The sequence below is a fragment of the Pituophis catenifer genome, unplaced genomic scaffold (genome assembly GCF_029215685.1).
Source record: "Pituophis catenifer annectens isolate HBS135680 unplaced genomic scaffold, rPitCat1.0.hap2 SCAF_6, whole genome shotgun sequence".
In the NCBI taxonomy this organism is placed as follows: Eukaryota; Metazoa; Chordata; class Lepidosauria; order Squamata; family Colubridae; genus Pituophis; species Pituophis catenifer.
Genome location: NW_027256886.1, coordinates 42,513,501 through 42,533,650, shown reverse-complemented (window position 1 = coordinate 42,533,650; position 20,150 = coordinate 42,513,501). Strand labels below are relative to the sequence as shown.

Here is a 20,150-nt window from a genome sequence, read left to right as displayed (position 1 = left end):
AGTGCATCATTTGCAAAGCGGTTCCACATGCAATCATTTTGCTCCTCTCCACTGCAAGTGAGCAATCAAACCAGAAAGCCTATAATTTCTATAAAATGAATCTGCCCAAAACAGATTTTAAATCTGTACTGACCTCAAAACCAAACTTTCAAAACAGATTTGTTTTATTTCATACTTCCAATGTTATACTACCATTTGGAGACGGTGCACACAGTCTTAAAAATGATTTCTCAGCTTAATAAATGAGATAGTAATCTCTTCAAAGACACTACACCATGACAATAATAGGCTACAACAAATACCCTGACAGCACATCTCCCTCAGTACATGATTTCATTAATTAGTCCAAGCTTTAAAGTCCTGCTATATGTAATTATAGAACAATGATTTACTGTCTGTAGTAGAAGACATTAAAAATTTAGAGTTCAGTGCTGTTCCTGTGGAAAGATTCCACTATACCTTTCCATCTTTCAGATCACCATTGTGATCTGGGTCTTTCTAATACAATCTCAAACATCAGATAGCGTTCCCCTTCTCAAAATTCCAGTACTGTCATTTAAAACATTACCTTTTTGAATCTGCTGAAGATGTTGCAAGAGGATAGGAACAGTTTGCCTTACAATACTAGGATGGGTGGATACTGCTGCCAGAGCTTGTAGATGTTTCTGATGGGCTGAAGTGCTGTCCTGAAGTTCTGAAACATATCAATCATATAATTAGTTTGGTTACTACCAAACTTTCTCAGGATAGAATAGCAATCTTTCATATGCAGGTTAAGTTTATTTACAATAAATCTATTTACAATGCATTTATGACTACTGAGAAATTCAGACAGGGAATTAGTACTTCTGTGCAACTATTAAGAAAGGTATCCACTGGAAAGATTCTACCTGACTCCAGTCCTTTTGAAAGCTTCTGAACCAAACACTTGCTGAAGATTTCTGGGTAGACAGGAGCAAGGGTGCCAGCAGCATCCATAGCTGCCAAACTAAGAAGATATAGAAAAAGTAAGAATGAACTGCCATAATGAAACACACAGATCATTCTGTGGGGATCAAATTTTTGAAACTGCAATACCATATATTCTATATGTGAGGTTTTATAAATGTTAGTTTATAAACACATTTGATACCAAATGCCTAGATTTTGCTAAATTCCATCCAGAAGTGTTAGGCTAAAATCTGGTAGTAGAGGATAGGGATTCTCACTAGACGTATTATCAAATAATCTGACAGGCTTTGAACTGTGGTTAAATGGTAGCTTGAGCAATTGAAAACTTAACTGAATTAACTGGTACTTCTATGGAAAAATTATCAACACTACTGGTCCAATTCCATAAAATATTAATCTGGAAATGCTAATCTAGGTGAAAGTAGGTCTGTGGTTAGACCTTTACTTTTTTAAAAAAAACTTTATTTTAGTATGATATGAGATCTAGGACTTCACGCTGAGCCATAACATAGCTTATTTCTTTGAGCATTATCTTGTTATGTGAACCCAGCCTAGAGTATTACAAATTTATATCAAAAGGATGGCAGTACAAACCAAACATGAGGAATCAAATGGGATCACAACAGCAGTATTAGAAATGCCCTTTTCTATTAATTAACATGTAAAAATCTTAGTTCAAGATATGGAAATCTGAAATTGAAGAATTTACTGTTATGCATTAATTGGTGGAATTCTTTTTACTATTTGCAAGCAAATTACTAATGAAATACCCAATATTACAAAAAGGAAAAATGCTTTTTCAGAAATTCTCAATGGTTTGTTTGTTTGATCAGGAGGATTGTTCTGACCTGATTTGGGAATCCTTTTCATTCAGGATGAACTGTGCAAATTGATCTGCAAGCTTTTCCACATCTGCAAGATCCAGGAGCTCTAAAACGGAAAAAAATTGCTATATTATATCCTACTTCTTGTGAAGTAATCACAGCATATACAAAGTCATTAAAATGATCAATTTGCTGGAAGCTCAGCTGTTAAGGCTAGGAAACATGCTAACCAGCATACCAGACACATATATACCCACTAGCATCTAAAAATGCACTCCATCTTTTAGCCAAGTGGCTAAAAGATTGGGTAAACTTAAATAATGAAAGACTATTATTACTAGAAGGGCACAACTTGCAATTAGGCTGACACACCTCTCCTTGGTATGGCAGAAAAACAGCACACAAATATCTCCAGAGGTATTATGTGAGGAACACGTTACTTAAACATTTGGGAAAAAATTAAACTGCAACACTGTAGGAAAGTACCAGTCTGGCTCTCTCCAATGGAGGCAATAATATATTTAAATCTTATAATTGGGGAAAAATTGTATGTTACAAGGATATTTTAGATGAAAGGGGTGATCTTAAATCCAGACAACAGTTGCAGAAGCAGGGGTTGGACTTATCTTGGTGGCTGTATTTGCAGATCCAAGCAAGGCATGCAAAAGATGTTAAATTATGGGGTGTAAACAAAGAACAAACAGCATTGGACAAAATTTAATGGGGATGGATGAAAAATTGATTAATATATATATATATAATTGTTTACTGAACTATAAAATGGAGGAAGAGATAGTTAAAGAAACAATTATTTCCTGGGCAAAGAATTTCGGATACAACATAAAATTAGAAAAATGGTTAAAAGTTTGGGAGAGAAACTACAAATTGACGATGGCCACATCCTATAAAGAAAACCTTTACAAATTGTTTTATAGGTGACACTTGCCGCCATCAAGATTGGCCAAAATGTATAAGAACTCCTCCGCCAATTATTGGAAATGCAACCAGACTCCAGGAATATACTACCACATGTGGTGGACTTTTAAGAAAGCAAGGAGTTACTGGGAGAAAATTCATAAATGGCAAGAAATGATAACTGAGCAACATATTGAGTTCAAACCAGAAACATGCCTCTTAGGTATATTGTCGGAAAGTTATGACAAAGCAACCATTTACTTAGTGTTACATATATTGACAGCAGCTAGAATTACATATGCTAAATATTGAAAAAATGTGAACACCCCATCGGACGATGACATAATTAGGAAAATTTGGGATTGTACTGAAATGGACAGATTAAAGATTAAAGATAAAGAAGACTCGAAATATTACAGGACATGGAATAAATTTTATGAATGGATAAAGACAAGAGGTAGAAATGAGAGGGAAGTTTATGAATGTCAGTACAACAAAGATGTATAAAACTATGGATATAATATGGAAAAATTTGTAAATAAGTTAATGCAAGTAGAAACTTAGTTGAAGTTTTCTTTTCTTTTTGGTTGTATTGCTGTAATTACTGTTAACATAGTACAGTTATAGTTATTAGCATGTATGTTAAGATTTACCATTGATCTCTCTCTGGCTCTGCTTTATTTGCATTATTATCCTGACATGACACTGTCTTTCCAATAAAATAAAATAAAACATTAAAAAATATATAAAAAAATAAAAATGCACTCAAGAGAAAAAAGTATATGATCTTTCCTCTACCTCCAAGGAATGCCATTTCAAACCAAAGAATAACACATACCTTGACGAGATGCTAGAAATGTCAGAATCTGGATCCCAACCAATTGGAGTTGAATATTGGGCTCAGCTAAGACAGAGAATACTATAGAACACAGAGCATCTTTGCAAGAAAGCAGTGGACTTTTGTCTGTAAAGGAGGCAGAAAGAGGGAGGATAATTTCATTATCTAATGAAATAATCTTGAGTATATCAGATATTCAAAACTAGAAACAACAAGGTTTATGCTAGCATTGCTACTATAATAATATCCTTCAGTGTTGAACCAGTGGTCTGTGAAGGTTGCAGAAAAATTATAATTTTAAAGGAGTGAAAACCATCTAAAGCTCTAGGTGATACAATACCACCTTACCTACAAATTCCTGGAAGAATAAAAAATGAGCTCCAGAAAGGAGGAAGTATCTTGAGAAAGATAACAGAATTTGAAACTTATGCAGAATCAAGAACCTGAGACTAAAATGAGGAAATATGCAGCTTTGGCAAAACTGATTACATATATTTATAAGAAAAGTTTGGCTAAATTCAAGCAGGAATGGTTCCTTTATGCATGATAAATCACACCAAGGCAGTCTTAGAAATTTAGAATTAGGTTTGTAAGAAAAAGAGTTTTCCAGAATTTACCTCAACTATTACAAAGGATAAAAATTTCCCTGTCTCTCCGCTTTCCCTCTCAGACTATTGCTCTGGCCCTATGGATGAAAATCATTTATCTCTGCAGAACACACCTCTGGGTAACACAGAAGCACATTAATATAAGGAAGCTGTTAAGAACAGTCTTGTTAGCAAAACACTTAAGTAAAAGAAAATTCTGTCCTAGAAGGTAACTAAGCAGCAACTCACCTTCCTCCTCAGGATCCCACATTTGCCGTAACTCCAAGAAACCAAGCAACACCTCCAAGACTGTCCTGTGCTGACTACTCTACAAGAGATCAAGAGGACACAGGATGGATTGGAGAAACTTCCCTAGATAGAGGAAAAGATAAAATATGCAGACTTTTGCTCTAAATTGGAGTCCAACCGAATTATAAGCCTAGGGCATATGACAGAACTGCCACAAACTATATTGAGTCTGGAGTTACATGACTTTTTAACCCTGCTTCAATAGAATGTTTTCTGCCCCAATTTCTTCTCACCTGCTCATGCTTGGTATACTGTTCCAACAGCAAAGGAAGTACACTACTTGTGATCTGGTAATAAGCCCGCAAAGAAGCTCCTGCAGCTGCCTGCAAGAGCTTAGCGCTTGGCCACACCAGTTTCATGTCAGGTTCACATAGATGGTGTCTGCAATCTAAAATAAACAAGATTGCTTAACAGTAATAGCATGCCTTACAAAGCAGCACCAATATTGCATTTATTCCACTAGAGTAATGATTGCCAACAGCATTAAAGTTTAATTTAAAAAATTGTTCTCTGCATCTTATTTCCTGATACCTTCTCCTTGAGTGCTAGAGCAAAATCATGACTGTAACATTAAAATGAACTATCTTTTCCTCAAGGTGTTTACTTCTTTTAACAGCACGTCAAGGAAAAACAACAGAATACCTATCATAGGACCAAAAAAACCAACGTAAGAGCTCTTCAGGGCTTACCTTGCAGAACTCCTCTAAGAAAGAAATCCAGAAGATCCTCATCATCAGCTCCGAGCACCAAACGGGACAGACATGCTGACAGAGCTCGCAAAGCAGACAAGCATTCTGCTTCTATCTTCTCACTTGCTGTCTGGAACACCTATTAAAAAGGTGGAGTCAGATCTTCTTGTTTTTGCTATGGTGGGTATATTTAGCTAGTATTACAGACATCTTTAAAAAGCAAGCTTAATCTATTTCTTAATCTATTTCTTCCATTTATCTCTATAGCTTCTTTAAACTATTCACTGTAAAACTGTATAAAGTCAGGTGCGGTAGAACCTCAGAAAGGCAGAGTGGGAAAATTCAGAATGCACGGATCCCCAAAAATTCAGTCTATTTCCCCACCCACCCAAAAAATACACTACTTCCTCTTACTTCAGTGCGCAAGGATGACCAAAGGCTAGGGAGGAATTCTTTCAATTCTTTATGCCCATAGATCTTGCATGCAGCAATCTGTAAGGAGATATACAGAAATAATTAGCTGTGTGTCTTAATTGCCAAATAACAAGCAGCCCCACTGCCAATACATTGTACCATTTGGGCATAAAGTAAAACTAATTCCCATGGCTCAGGCAAATTTAATTATCACTACTGAGTGCTCTCACCAGGGTTTGCAGGGAATCCAGTTTGGCACTTTGTACATCTGAGTCTATTTTCTCAATGAGCAATGGAAGTAGGAACTGTAGGAGGAAAAAGTAATAAAAAGCACATTTTGGATGGGAAAAATTTCCTCTCTCTCTCTCTCTCTCTCTCTCTCTCTCACACACACACACACACACACACACACACACACACACACACACACACACCTTCTAGAAGAACACAATGTTAAACCACTTTTGTATCATGCCAAGAAAACCACATGGATGCATCCAGGGAAGTTACCAGAAGTTAGGATTGAAGTTGAATGTACTAGGATCAATTTCCCTTACTATTAACAAATCAGAAATCTTTCCCAAATATCAGTGTTGATGGATTTATTTTCAACCTCTTATGGCAGGATATGATCTGAATGATATAATCTATATATTATAGATTGATCCCAATCTATAATTGAGGGCCTTTTTCTGTGCGTAAAGTAATATGTAAACACTGAGAAGCTTCTTGCCTAATTTGGGCACCTGTGAGCAATGTATAAAAGGGCAGATCTCTTAGACAATGGTAGAGACTCTTGGATGTTGAAGGTGCTGTATTTCTATTCTGTGAATCCAAGTATATAGAAGTTGAAGGAAGAAGCTGAAGCTGAAGCTCAAGTAGGACAAAACTAATTGGTGTAAAAGGCTGCTGTATTAGGAAAGAAACAGCCTCACTAATGTGCTGGAATCCCAAAAGGCTCAGAAGAGAGTAATTTTCTCTTTCTTCCTTTGTCTCTAGTGTAAAAACAAGCCCAATAAACAAAAAGCTGTCTACTAGAGTCAGCATATCAAAATTGTAATAAGGAACACCTGTATGAATCAAGGGGAGACAACAATTACAATTAATTTGAAAAGCACTGTAACAATACGTTTAACTATAAGTGAAAAACAGTGTCGTGAAAATTCATGTCCCTTTTCATGTTAACCAATACTGCACCAATTGCTGAATAAAACTGTCGTACTTCAGCAAAAACAGGGGTAGAGGTCAGCACTGCCCGCAGACTGAAAATCAGGTCTTCTCTCTGGATTCCATGAGGATCATTGGAGGGCTAGAACAAAATCAAAGATTGAAAACATTATGAAAGTCACCTTGTTCAGTCACCCACCCTGGGTATGCTGAATAAACCTCTTCAGAAAAAATATCCTTCATAACAGATATTGTTATTTCAGCACCCATATTTCAGTTTGAGAACTAGTTATAAGACAAACTTGTCATCTGAACAATTCACTCACAGGAGTAAAGTCAATAGGGAAGTAGCAGGAAGTCACCTCAAACAGCTCTTCTGCAAAAGGCCCTGAAAATTATAAACATAATAGTATGGCATCTGAGTATACATAGTTACAATTTCGTATTAAGCCATTGCAAATTACAGAGGCTCAAATTCTAGACAGGATCTATATTTGAAATTCACCTAGTGACATAACTGTTATCATCCACAACTCGGGAGATTTGTCTTAGAGTTTAACACAAGACAATCTACAACTTTGATTCAATGTTTTTTACTTTAAGTGTATTTTAGCTATTTTCCATGTTCAATATCCCTCCTTACTAGAATAAATTCTCATAACTAAGAGGGTAGAACTACAGATTTCTAAAATCTTCCAATCTGGATATAACTCTTGTCAGATAGTTCCAGAACATTCTGTTTCCATTTGGACTAGGCCATTCCAGAGGGTTGATTGACAATTTTCACAAACAAATAATCCAAACTGGAAGTTGCTTGAGATATTTTGAGGGGTAAACTGGTTGAAATACCCTCATTTCATTTTGAACACCCCAAAACAGCTTCTGGTTTGAAGGACATGCTTCTGGAAACCAGTGATCCTGTTCACCTCCAATGAGATGATCTGGAAAGAAACTGAATATGGAGTTCTCCGATCAGTTCATTCCTGGATCATTTTGCACTTGCTATAATGGTAATGCAAGCTTTTCCTTGGATGATTAACTTCACTTTGAGGCGAATTTACCTAGTGCATAGCCCTTTACAATGATGTCTCGAACAATCTGGAAAGCTATTAACAGGTTGCGTGGGTCTTTCTCTCCATCCATCACCTGAATAAAGCCCAAGGTGAAATCAGCACCTAAACTTTTTAGCTCTGTGGAAAAAAAGCAGCAAATAAGATCCCACAGTTTTCAAGTTGGACATCTGATTCAATTACTTCCAAAAATACTCTTCTTACCTGCCTCTCGGTTGCTCATGAAATTAGTGATGATACTATAGACAGTATGACGATTTAACTGTAGCATAGACTAAAAGAAAAGAAAAGAAAAGCATGGCTATTAAAATAATTATTATTCACATATTCTTAAAATCATATTTCTTCTAAGGTAAATTTATTTATACTTTATCTATTGGCACAGAGGACAATTCAGATTAATTAAATGTAAATTAAAGCTTATGCCTACAATCTGTATTAATGCGGAGATGGTCAAAACTTTTCTTCATTCCATTTTTTGTCTCATGTTTAGTCCCAGTGCAGCTCTATATACTTTGCTGCCTCTTGCGAACCCCAAGATATTTTAGTTCCAATATAAGTGTAATGCACATAAGAATTTCCATTCACACATTTCAGGTAGTTCTCAACTTACAATTCATTCAGCGACCATTCAAAGTTACAATGTCACTGAAAGAAGTCATTTATGTGTGACGTTTTTCACACTTACAACCTAATTAAAATTTGGTTGCTTGGCAATTGGATATTGCAGTGGAGATTTATCATGGCTGCAATGTCCCAGGTTCATGTGATCACCTTTTGCGACCTTCTGACAAGCAAAGTTAATAGGGAAGCCAGATACACTTAACAACCATGTTACTAACTTAACAACCACAGTGATTCACTTAACAATTGTGGCAAGAAAGATCATAAAATGGGGCAAAATTCACTTAACAACTGTCTCTCTTAGCAACAGAAATTTTGGGCTCAATTGTGGCCATATCTGTATATACAAGAGTAAGACCTATAATACTAATAGTTTTAGATTTAATCTCAAAGGTCAGTTATCCAGCCTCACTTTGTCCCTGTTTTAATTATGCTATCACATAAGGACATCATTCAAAAAATAGAATGTAAAGAAAGAAGCAACTAAGAAAGTTTATAGAGAAAACTGATTTGAAATGACATTTAATGTAGAATCTACCATAATAAGTCAAGACATTTAATGTAGTATCTATATATACCACGTTGACCAGACCACGGAGACCATTCTTTCTATAATAATAGTATCAGTGAATCAGAACATGATTTCAACTTGTGAAGTATAGGATTATAAAGATTCTTTAGCAGAATGTGACATATTTAGACTCTGACACCAAACCAAAGGAAAGGCCCTAGCTACGTATTAATGTTGAGTCACTGCAGGCATAAGATGCTATACAGTATAACCAGTGCAATAATAATGACTGTTGGAAGGAATGTTGAATCATATATACAGAATGTAAAGGATTTCCATGCTCACCTGAACGTGAACTTCCTGGAAGATAGCTTTGAGAACAGACACTGCCAGTCCTGGAGCTAACACTACACATTTGCTCTAAAAAGGAAAAAAAAAATTCTGATAAATGTCCATCTGCATTAAGAGATGGCTATCTGCAGTAGCTTCCCTGAACAGAATCAGAACCTCAGCAAAGTAGATTTAATTCAAATCATGGTTAAGTCATTCATCTCTGTTAGGAAGATTCTGCTATTTATTTTTATAGAAAAGGTGTACATTTTTTTACTTATAATTTTACAAAGATAAAAAAACTAATATAAACTAAGAAAAATAGAAAAAAATCAAGAGAAAAAGAAAATACAGGGGGGGGGGGAAGATACAGAAACACACGAAACACACCAAAAGATTGCCACTGTCATTTAGATCCTGGAAATTTTACAAAATGAACTATGTATGTATCATTGATAGTAAATTCTCACCAGAGCGTTCAGTCCCTGCAGCACAGAAGGAATGACAAGGTGATTGTCTTTTAGACGGTTCTCGTAGAACAAGACAAGGTGGTTCACTGGAATAAAAAACATTAATATTACTATAATTAGCAATAAAAACATTATTAGTCACTGTGCTATATTAGTAAGCAAGTTTTCAAATCACACATTAGGAATTAAATGTAACAAACTGATATCTTGGTCAGGCTTGGAACTACAGAACAAAAATGGGTAATAAAGAAGTATCACAGATTTCTTGGGTAGTCCCACATTCATCGAAACATTTGGTTGATGATAAATAAGAGTTTCTATAACAAGGAAAAATTTCCAGAAGGCAAACTGCACATAATCAACCACTTATCACAAAGCACGCTTCTCAGTGCTTCTCAGTGCAGAATCACAGTTCCAATCATTTGTTCTTAGCATGGCAAACACTGAGAGGAATGTTCTCTCGAGACAGCTGTAAGCCACATTAAGAAGTGGAGGCCCTGAGAAAATACTCAGTGATGAGCACTGTCAGGGATGATGTCAATTTATGGATAGTATTACATGTTCACAAATTAAATCAAAAATGCCAAAATTCATAATGGATTCTCAATCCAGGAACAGCCAAACAATTCAATCAATCCCTCTTCTTTTTGTGTTACTACTGGTACAGTTCGCTTCCCTGTTAAATTTACAAATTATTCACCTCTCTTTTTTACTAGGAGCATGCAGTGCTTTAGATTTCCAAACACCAAGTACAATCAATTTGCAGGTGTTGTTTAGTGTATTCCAGCTAATTTGTAGACTAAACAACTTTCACGCCTTCTTCCACTTTTTTCAGCTCTATGATGTCTTCCCAGGCAAGCAGGTGTCACTCTTACTTTTTTTCTCCACTTTTGCTGCGAATAAAATATCTCCAAAAATATTTTCCAATAATTTTCCGAAGTCCTTCAAATCAAGGTGGCAATAAAAGTATAATCCAATATTTTAAAACAATTTAAATTGCTAAAAACTAGCCAATCCAGTCTATCCTTTATCTTTAAGGTTGTTTCTGTCTGCAGTTTCTTTTCTTTCTTTTCCAAATCTGACAGTAGCTCCAGGTTTTAGTCGCCGCTATTTACCTCAATTGAGTCCCACTTTCCAAAGGGGGTGTTTTTTGGGGGGAAATTTCACAGCAAATGTCAGAAAGTTCTTACTCAGACTGAGCACACTGTTACAGGATCTTTCCTTTCTTTTCTTCCGTTTCAGTTGTCATGGCTTCAGTTCAGCCATAATGGCCATCTTCTCTTCCCCCAGTTAAAGGGGCTTTCTTCAGGTCAAACGAGGAGACTGCACTCTCCTCGCGACTACCGAAGCATCCCCTCTGTCTTCATCACCCCTACAGGGAATTTTCAGCCCCGCAGAGCCTCCTGGCTAGAATAATTCGGCGGGACTTTGTGGAGCTACCGCTTGTCTGTACTGCTTCACCACAATGTCGGCTGCCTTCTTGCAAGTGCACAAACTATTACAGCAATACAATTTTTTCAGGGATTGTGCAGCGGCCTATCGTAACTATCTCACAATAGTACTCTGCTCTCAATCCAAAGTGGATTTGCCTTCAAATCCAAGAAGTTGCATAGTCTACTCTTTGGCTGAACATATGAGATATTGTTTAATATTAAGATGCTTCTCGTCGTCTCCAAATAAACATAATTGTCACATATGCACTAGTTAATAGTGGCACAGTACATATAAATGCCTTCAGGCACTCAAAACTGCCACAAAGGTAAATCACATTGCAGTTTAAATATTTGTAAAGATGAGGAAGTAACACATAAAATTAAAACATTATAAATTTTACTTACACACACACACACACACACACACACACACACACACACACACACACACAAAATCTGGTAGTCCTCAATTTATGACCATTTGTTCTGTGACCATTCAAAATTACGACAGTGTTAAAAAATTGGACTTACAACCCATGACCAAAGTTATAGCCATACATGGCCAGGTGATCAAAATATGGCCATGTAGCAGCCAGTCTGCATTTATGATCAGAGGGATGTTTCAACTCCCTCCACCTGCCTATCTCTACTCCTTGTTCTTTTGTCCCCCTGTGCTTTGCAGCCCTTGCTGCCCTTTGCTATTTTCTTATGCCTACTGCTGACTAAGCAGGCCAGGCTGGAACTTTTTCAAAGTAGCAGCTCGCCAGAGAATGCATGCAGTCTAGTCCAAATTGTGTGTGGCTTTCTTGTGAAATTTTGAAGCCTTCCAAATCCTTGTGAGGATACGTGCTATTTGGACAGGTCTGTGCACTATTTGGAAAATGGCATGAGAGACCTTGCAAAGATGTGGGAAGCAGCTTTGTGCAAACCCAGGATGAAGACAGTGAAAGTCAGCTGGTGTGGCAGAATGCAGGACAATGAGAGTGGCTAGGCTGGGATTTCCTGTTTGAGGGCTATCTGTATCACAAAATGTAAAATAGTTGTATATGTGATCATACAGTCCAGTTTTGCCTCACAAGGATGCAAATATCAAAGGCTACCAAGTCATTGAATTATATTTGCCTACACATATGCTCCTGATCACTGAATAATACTGAATAAAAACTGAGGGCAGTTTTGGGCCTGGTAAGGAGATTTAGCTCACTGTGAGAATTATGTTTTGTCCCACCTTCCTGCTCTTGGAGGAGGGGATAACACTGTAGGAGGACCTCAGAGAGTACTTGAATGCCCTGTGCCCGCACTTGAGAATCTTCATTCTTCAGAGGAGTTCTGCATTAGAAAGAAAAAATAAGAGTTAAACGTTTAAGAACCATGCAAGTAAAGAGAAAAATATTGTATTACCAGGAAGGAGTTGGAGTGAGATTTCTCTTACTTGCTCAATCACAATTTAAATTATATTGCATCAGAAAATTGCTCTGATAAATTATCGTTAATATATGCATATATTTTTCTGAACCTCCAACTGCCATTCTTTTTTTATTCTTTTCAGACAAGAAATGTTCTTTGAGATGTCCTTACTACATTCTTTGACTAATTCAGAGTATTTCTGGGGCCTATCCAAAAGTATGGAGGGGGGGGGTAGCTCAGTGATTAAGACACTGGGCTTGTCAGCTGGAAAGCCAGCAGCCTAGGTTTGAGACCCAGGCGCCACACAACAGGGTGAGCTCCCGTCCTCGTCCCAGGTCCTGCCAACCTAGCAGTTCGAAAGCATGCAAATGCGAGTAGATAAATAGGTACCACTACTAAGCAGGTATATACAAAATTATGAAGGCTATTGCTTAATGCATTGTAAGCCGCCTTGAGTCTCCGGAGAAGGACGGCATATAAATCGAACCAATTAAAAAATAAAGAAAAAAAGAAAAAAGAAAATGCTGGCTCAGATGTGTATCCATTAAAAAAGAACAAAATAACATTTTTTTCTTAAAGCATTTATTTCCTGCTTCCTTTTATACTCAGCTGTACATCTCCACCCCAGACCACCCCAACGATGTCCTTGATATGATGTCTCGCTGCCTGGAGGCCGTGCGGGTCTGGATGGGGAGGAACAGGCTCAGATTCAACCCTTCCAAGACTGAGTGGCTGTGGCTTCCGGCATCCCGATGTAGTCAGCAGGTGCCATCGCTGACTATTGGGGGTGAATCTTTGCCCCCCACAGAGAGGGCTCGCAATCTGGGTGTCCTCCTGGACGCACGGCTGTCTTTTGAAGAGCATATGGCCGTGGCCAGGGGGGCCTTTTATCAGGTTCGCCTGATCCGCCAGTTGCAGCCCTTTCTGGACCGGGACGCCTTGCGCACGGTCACTCATACCCTTGTCACCTCCCGGCTGGACTATTCTAATGCTCTCTACATGGGGCTCCCCTTGAAGAGCACTCGGAGGCTCCAGCTGGTCCAGAATGCGGCCGCACGGGTGGTTATGGGCGCAACTCATTGTGCCCACCTGACACCCCTCCTGCACGAGCTGCATTGGCTCCCAGTGGTCTTCCAGGTGCAATTCAAGGTGTTGGTCACTACCTTTAAAGCGCTCCATGGCATAGGACCTGGGTACCTTCGAGACCGACTTCTGCCACCAATAGCCTCTCACCGGCCAGTTCGCTACCGCAGAGAGGGTCTCCTCAGGGTGCCATCGGCCAAGTTATGTCGGCTGGCGACACCCAGGGGGAGGGCCTTCTCTGTGGGAGCCCCAGTCCTGTGGAATGAACTGCCCCTGGAAGTGCGTAAGATCTCTGACCTCCGGGCATTTCGCTGTGCACTCAAGACCCTGTTGTTCCGCCAGGCCAGGCTATCAACATAATAATTTTAAATTGGGTGTGTTAAATTTCTGGGGTTTTAAATTGAGCCGAATTATTTAATAATTTTAAATTATTTTAATTGATGTTTGTTTTGTGTTTTTAATAGGCTGTACACTGCCCTGAGTCCTTGGGGAGAAGGGCGGTATAGAAGCAAAATTATTCTATTCTATTCTATTCTTTATCTGAAAATTCTAACTTTAACCTTAGGCTCTGAGGGAATAATGCTATAATAATCCTTTCTCTCTTTAACATTAGCTCAGAAACAACTATCTCAATTTCCTTCTCCTGTTTTGTCTCAGATTTAAAGAACTTACATTTTCTGCTCCCAGAATAGAGATTTCTATGTGTCAAAAATTTATGACAAATAGCTGTGTTAAACAGGATTTTAAAATATTTTTTGTATAGTCAGAATCCAGCCCAACCTCAATCTGGGAGTTTTGGAAGTTTGATAATTATATATCCTTCTTCCCCCTGAGAAATTACATTAATTAGCATGATCAAATTATGTGCCATTATATTGTTTTCCTTACATTCTCTCTCTACAGGTTTTTTTGTATGCTAAGTTTAGACAAGAACAGTCATTTTATGCATATTTGTTATAAAAGTAATCCTATGAAGTTAGGGAGTAATTATTTTTAGGTACGTGGAGCAGAGTAGAAGACAGGTTTTCAGACTGATATGCAATGAATTACACTTTGTATAATTTCCAAAAAATTCCACGTGCCTCATAATAGCAATCACAGGTGACAGTATGAAAAAAGTAAAGGATATGCCACTAAATATATCTCTGTGTTTCATTCAGTAATGAAGAAATATCTATATGATCCTGCCTTTTTCAAATAATGCAGAAAGCACAAAAAACATTTCTATTAATGAAAAGAACAGGGTATCACAAAAAGCAAACTTCCCCAATCTTTTTGGCTTTGCAGACCAGGGGCAGGAGAAGAGGGGATGGCTTCCCACGTACATGGGGAAGCGCAAGCAGCTTCATTTGCACGAGCGGCAGGCACATACACACACTGCTCGCACAATAGGGAATGTGCACACATGCACGCTCGCCACTTCTATGGCCCGGTTCTGAAAGGCTTAAGGCCCAGTAATGGGCCACAGCCTGGGGGTTGGGGACCTCTGATGTGAGATAAATCTTAAAATCCAGAAGCTAGCCATTCAATAAGAATAACTTTATGAAATATATTTATCATTAACAGTTCTCATAAAGAAAAATGTATTTTACATAGACTAAACACACTATATCTGAGTGATTTGGCCAAACCATTCCAGCAGGTCATGATCAAGTCATTTAGTGTGATCTGGCTTTTGGTTGCAACAAATGTAGAGAGATCTTAAGAGGCACACTCAGTATGACATATGTGTCAGTCCATCAGCCAAATCTTCCACTTGAATTCAATTGCAGAATACCCACCTAAACTCATCTAATCTTCCATCTTCCTTCCCACCCCCACATCCACTTGTCCTTTATTCTACCTCAAAATCACAATCCTTTTAATTCTACTCAAACTAGTTCTTTACTACAGAATGTATATGTACAAAGAGATTATTAGATCTAATCTCGTTGTGCATATTACATGAATTAAATCTTGTGAAGATTTATGTGCCCTTCATATTTCCTTACTTTGGTTAGCATAGTATACACTAGTGGTAAAAAGATTGCAGAAGAAACTGAAAGGAAAAATTACAATATGAAGTTAAAAATAAATTTAATGATTTAAATACAAAAGGAAATGGGCAATGTTGACTTTTTTGTTATGTTATCCTTAGAGCTTTTGTTATGTTATCCTTAGAGCTACTTCTGATTCAAACATACCTTCAAACATTCAGTAATTTCATTTAATCAGACTAATGTCTTAAAATTTTAATAAAATTTTGATATTCTTCTTTATGTTTCTCCGTTGCTCCAATATAGTACACAGACATGCTGGACAAGATGTAACTATTTGGAACAGAGATTGTCGCAATGATCTACTTACCCCAAGATTTCCACAACATCTAAGATGGAGCATGTTCCAGTCTTCACTCCTAAGAAAAAAAGGAATTGAAATTGTTAATTTCTAGTTCAATTTTTACACAGGGAAAAAATGAGAATATACAGTATGTACTTTAAATCCCAATGTTAACTTGTCACAGTGCTTCAATTAACAATTAAGACAATATGTCTCATGAAGCATAGTCTGTCTTACTGGTCCAAATATCATGATATGTTTAATTGCGACATGCAAAAAGACAGGCAGGTTATATTCTCTCTCTACTGCATAAATATTCCACTTAATTAACTAAGATGGGCTTAGATTTTGCACCCAACTAACTCAATCTTGCTTTCAGTTAACCTAACTTGTATTATATCTGCAAGCTACCTATTAGGGCAGGGGTGTCAAACTTGCAGCCCGCAGGCTGGATGCATCACACACTGGCCACGCCCACCTCATTATAGCAAAGGGAAAAAAGTCACGATACATCACGTGACGACGCGACAACATGAGACACCCCTGTACTAGGGAATCAAAGACTTGCTGGTGTTATATGTTATTGACATTCAAAGATGAGTCAGGTGACTGTGGGAGACAAAAAATGGATCATTCTAGTTGTGGGAATATAGCATTATACCATGACAAGTTGAACATTTACACTATGCTAAGAATGTAGGTTTTTCCTAAAAGAGGCACCTTCCTATACTTTTAGCTTCTTTTCTGTGCTGAGCATAAAGAAGAGGCAAAGAATCTCATATCTCTGTTCTAGGTCTAGCACCTTGCCTGTACAATTCCTGATCAGGACCCAGATTGTTGGGGGCAATATGCTGACTCTGTAAACTACCGAGAGAGGACTGTGAAGCACTGTGAAGCAGTATATAAGTCTAGGTGCTATGCTATTTAGGATCACACCAGTGCTTAACACAAGACTAATTCTTAATTTTTTGCCATAATGCATTGTCTCAGGTAAAAGCAATCACTTTAATGTATTTTATATCATTTGACACTAGAAAGGATCCGGGGTTATCTCCAAAATGCTTTCAAGCCATCAAGATTAACTATTGTATATTGCTAAACATACTGTCAAGTTCAGCAGCAAAAAAAAAACTGTCTTTGCAGAAATCATTTGACACTAACAAGAACCAAATGGAGGACTATGTTGGTATATAGTACTGTATATATTCCCACCTATCTTTAATGTGACCTGATTGTAAGAATAAGCTACACAGTTGGCATTTTCAGCCTACATGTATGATCTGAGAAATCATGCATAGTCTGAGAAACCATGCACACCTGTTAAGACTTTAACAAACCAATTAGGTACTTATATTGCCTCTTTAAAAACATATTAAAAAAGGGTTACAGAAGCCATCATGATAGTGAACAGAAACATCAGCAACTCTTATAGTGGACAAAGTTCACTAAATTTCTTCAGCTTTTCATCTAGAATGAAAAAGTATTATAATATTAACACTAACCCTAGCACTTTTCTTAAATGTGACATTTTCATGACAATATATTTTGTTGTATATGTACAAAAAAAGGCATCTAAAGAAAAAAAAAATACATTTTCTAATTAGCCAAGTTCAAAACAGTTCCTCTAATAAATATCCTTAACTCTTTAATTCCCAAAAGATCATACATCCAAATGTTATTATTGTGTTTCTACAATATTAGTAATAATAGAAGGACTTGGCTTTCAGCTCCTCATGAAATAGGGAGTTAAGTCACAGCACCATTATTTTAGAATTAGACTTGAAAATTCACTATGAACCCTATTTTGTAATGATTATGCAGGTTTGCATTTCAGGCAAAAGGAATATTGGAACTTATGCCTGCAGTATAATTATTTTTACATTCAATATATACTTGTTATCTTTGTGGCATGACTTGTTTACAGTATATTTGAGTATATTACATTTTCAAATGTAAAATCAGAAAAAATATATATTGATACCAAAAATGTCAGAGTATCCACAATCTTTATTGAACAACTGCATTATCTTACTAGCAGTGGGGAAACTTGTACATGGAAAAAAGTAAACAAGTTTATAAATAACATTTATTGTCTAATTACAATAGGAAAATAAATATTGTATGGAATTTTTTCAAAATCTATTCCAGCATTGAATTCATTAACTAGTTAATAGGCTGCTAAATAGTTCGTTGTAATTTTTGCATTTTACCCATTTTATTAATACAAAGTTTACTATGAAAAGAACAAGGTTTGATTCTAAAGCATGTCTCTTTGAAAAATACAATTGCTAGTTTCCAACAGCACTTTTCAGCCCTGTTGTTATTTATTGGTAATGAGCACCAAAACCCATGATAAAATCTCACAATCAATTGATCCTTTTCCTAAGTAAAGTGAGAAAAAGTTCCAATTCAGATTGGAAAACAAAATCCAATGTATTAAACCAAAACAAGCATATATTTTTCATAGTTTCTAAACACAGTTGACATTAAGAAAACTCTTCCTGAATTGGGATGCTAATTATCCTTCGATGCAGTCTCTTTAGTAAATAAAAAGTGAGATCAAATAACTGCTTGCAAAATGAAAAAAAAAACCAAGTTAAGGTTAGAATATCATAGTACCTCTATAACTTGATCTAGGCTGCAACCAATACCCATAAAATGACTGGTTGCTATAAATGACTCTGTAGCTAGGAAAACTATTCTTCCAGTCTTACCTAAACAAAAAAGTACACCATGGAACGCATCTGTCCACTTGGCCAAATGCTAAAAAGAATCCTTCATGCAATCTCTTTTCCGTTATGTATTTCAGAGGATGCTACACCTCATGAAAATGAAACCATTTTTTCCTAACGAACAGCTTTATAATAATATGTCAACAATATTTACATGAGTCTTTGTTATCCTTTTTTTTCAAACCACATCCCCCCAGTTCATATATAGTTCCAAAGAAAACCAAGTGGGGGAAAGGTTATTTGAACGAAAAACTCTTATTCGGTTGTTTTTTTTTCCTTTACCAAAAACAACACGTGCCATACCCTGCAAGACTCATTGCTCCACCTGATGAACGAACACCTTGCTTGTGCCCAACTTCAACCCATTATAATTGCTGGAGTCCCATACAGAGGCGGATAAAACGCCTTTACTAGAGATGGGAGAAAGCCACTCTATAAACCCCAGGATTAATTTATTCTTAAGGATACCATTGAATTACACTACTGAGCATAATTTCCCAAGAAGGCTCTTCACCCACACACCTAACTTCAGCATTTCTCCTTTTCTCCTGATGTAAGCCTGATCGTCTTGCCTTCCTCTCCATTTTATTCACCATTTATTTCAAAGCCCCGAGTAGTCCTTCTTGCCCTACAAACCTCGTTTTCTGCATGCAGTGCAGAAACACGCGAGTTCATTTCCATGCCATTTCTATTCACACCCATTCCCTGACCATACCTTCACCCGCCTGCCTGGCCGCGTTTTCCCATTCCCAGTCCTGTAACAGGGAGGCAGGTTTTCCTATGGCAACGTGAGCCCCTCCGGCCGCCATGATAACCTGAGAGGAAAAAAAGGGGGAGGGCAAGAAGCAGCAACCGCGCGTGCGCGTCTCCCTATCACGTGTACGGAGGTAAACTTATATCACGTTAAAAGAACTCCCTCCAGCGATTGGCAAAAATAGCGGCGCGAGTTTCTAGGCGGATCTGCCGGCCAAGGTTGTGCCAACGAAGCTGAAGGGCAGAGTAGGCGTTAAGGTTAAGGTTATGGAGGGTAAGAAGCTTATCCTCTTGCTTAAGTATGCAAATAATGTGCAAACCATAGATATTTTATTTCCTACGATACTGATTTTGGAACAAGTTGGGAAGCTGTGTAGAAAAATCAAAAGTCATTTCAGAATACCCAGACGACCCGTGTCTCTCTGTTCGCTTGTCAATCTAAAATATAAACAAGAAATATGCTATATGATTTTGTTGTTAGAAGTGGTTGTACAGGGCTAAGAAATAATGACTATTTTTTTTCATGTTGAATAGCTCAAAATGTAAGACAAGCCTGTGTTTTAATCAAAACTGGGAAATAGACAAAATTGCTTTTGATAGTCCCCCAAAACTTGGATCACTGACCCAGCTCAAACAACATTTGGCTATTCTTGAAGAACTTGCCAACCACATTTTGGCATCATGTACCCAGCCCATTGGTTTCGGTGTATCATGCAAACTAATA

The 20,150-nt window shown here is 37.3% G+C and overlaps 1 protein-coding gene across 2 annotated transcripts in view; it reads right to left on the bottom strand.

Annotated features, from left to right (window-relative positions):
* The window catches only part of MMS19 (MMS19 homolog, cytosolic iron-sulfur assembly component), a 30,643-nt gene extending 11,161 nt beyond the window's left edge, over positions 1 to 19,482 (bottom strand). The window contains exons 1-18 of one of the 2 annotated variants that reach the window (XM_070946395.1): positions 19,389 to 19,482; positions 15,969 to 16,017; positions 12,361 to 12,461; positions 9,700 to 9,785; positions 9,245 to 9,319; positions 7,969 to 8,038; positions 7,756 to 7,884; positions 7,021 to 7,082; positions 6,750 to 6,836; positions 5,758 to 5,832; positions 5,528 to 5,605; positions 5,114 to 5,252; positions 4,658 to 4,812; positions 4,365 to 4,443; positions 3,529 to 3,654; positions 1,800 to 1,881; positions 891 to 988; positions 569 to 694 (exon numbers count right to left, since the gene is read on the bottom strand). In XM_070946395.1, coding sequence (XP_070802496.1) covers positions 569 to 694; positions 891 to 988; positions 1,800 to 1,881; positions 3,529 to 3,654; positions 4,365 to 4,443; positions 4,658 to 4,812; positions 5,114 to 5,252; positions 5,528 to 5,605; positions 5,758 to 5,832; positions 6,750 to 6,836; positions 7,021 to 7,082; positions 7,756 to 7,884; positions 7,969 to 8,038; positions 9,245 to 9,319; positions 9,700 to 9,785; positions 12,361 to 12,461; positions 15,969 to 16,017; positions 19,389 to 19,482 — 1,711 coding nt within the window. Of the gene's footprint in view, positions 1 to 568; positions 695 to 890; positions 989 to 1,799; positions 1,882 to 3,528; positions 3,655 to 4,364; positions 4,444 to 4,657; positions 4,813 to 5,113; positions 5,253 to 5,527; positions 5,606 to 5,757; positions 5,833 to 6,273; positions 6,282 to 6,749; positions 6,837 to 7,020; positions 7,083 to 7,755; positions 7,885 to 7,968; positions 8,039 to 9,244; positions 9,320 to 9,699; positions 9,786 to 12,360; positions 12,462 to 15,968; positions 16,018 to 19,388 lie in introns of those variants that run through there. The other variant, XM_070946396.1, reaches the window with a different exon arrangement.
* Positions 19,483 to 20,150: the final 668 nt, after the last annotated feature.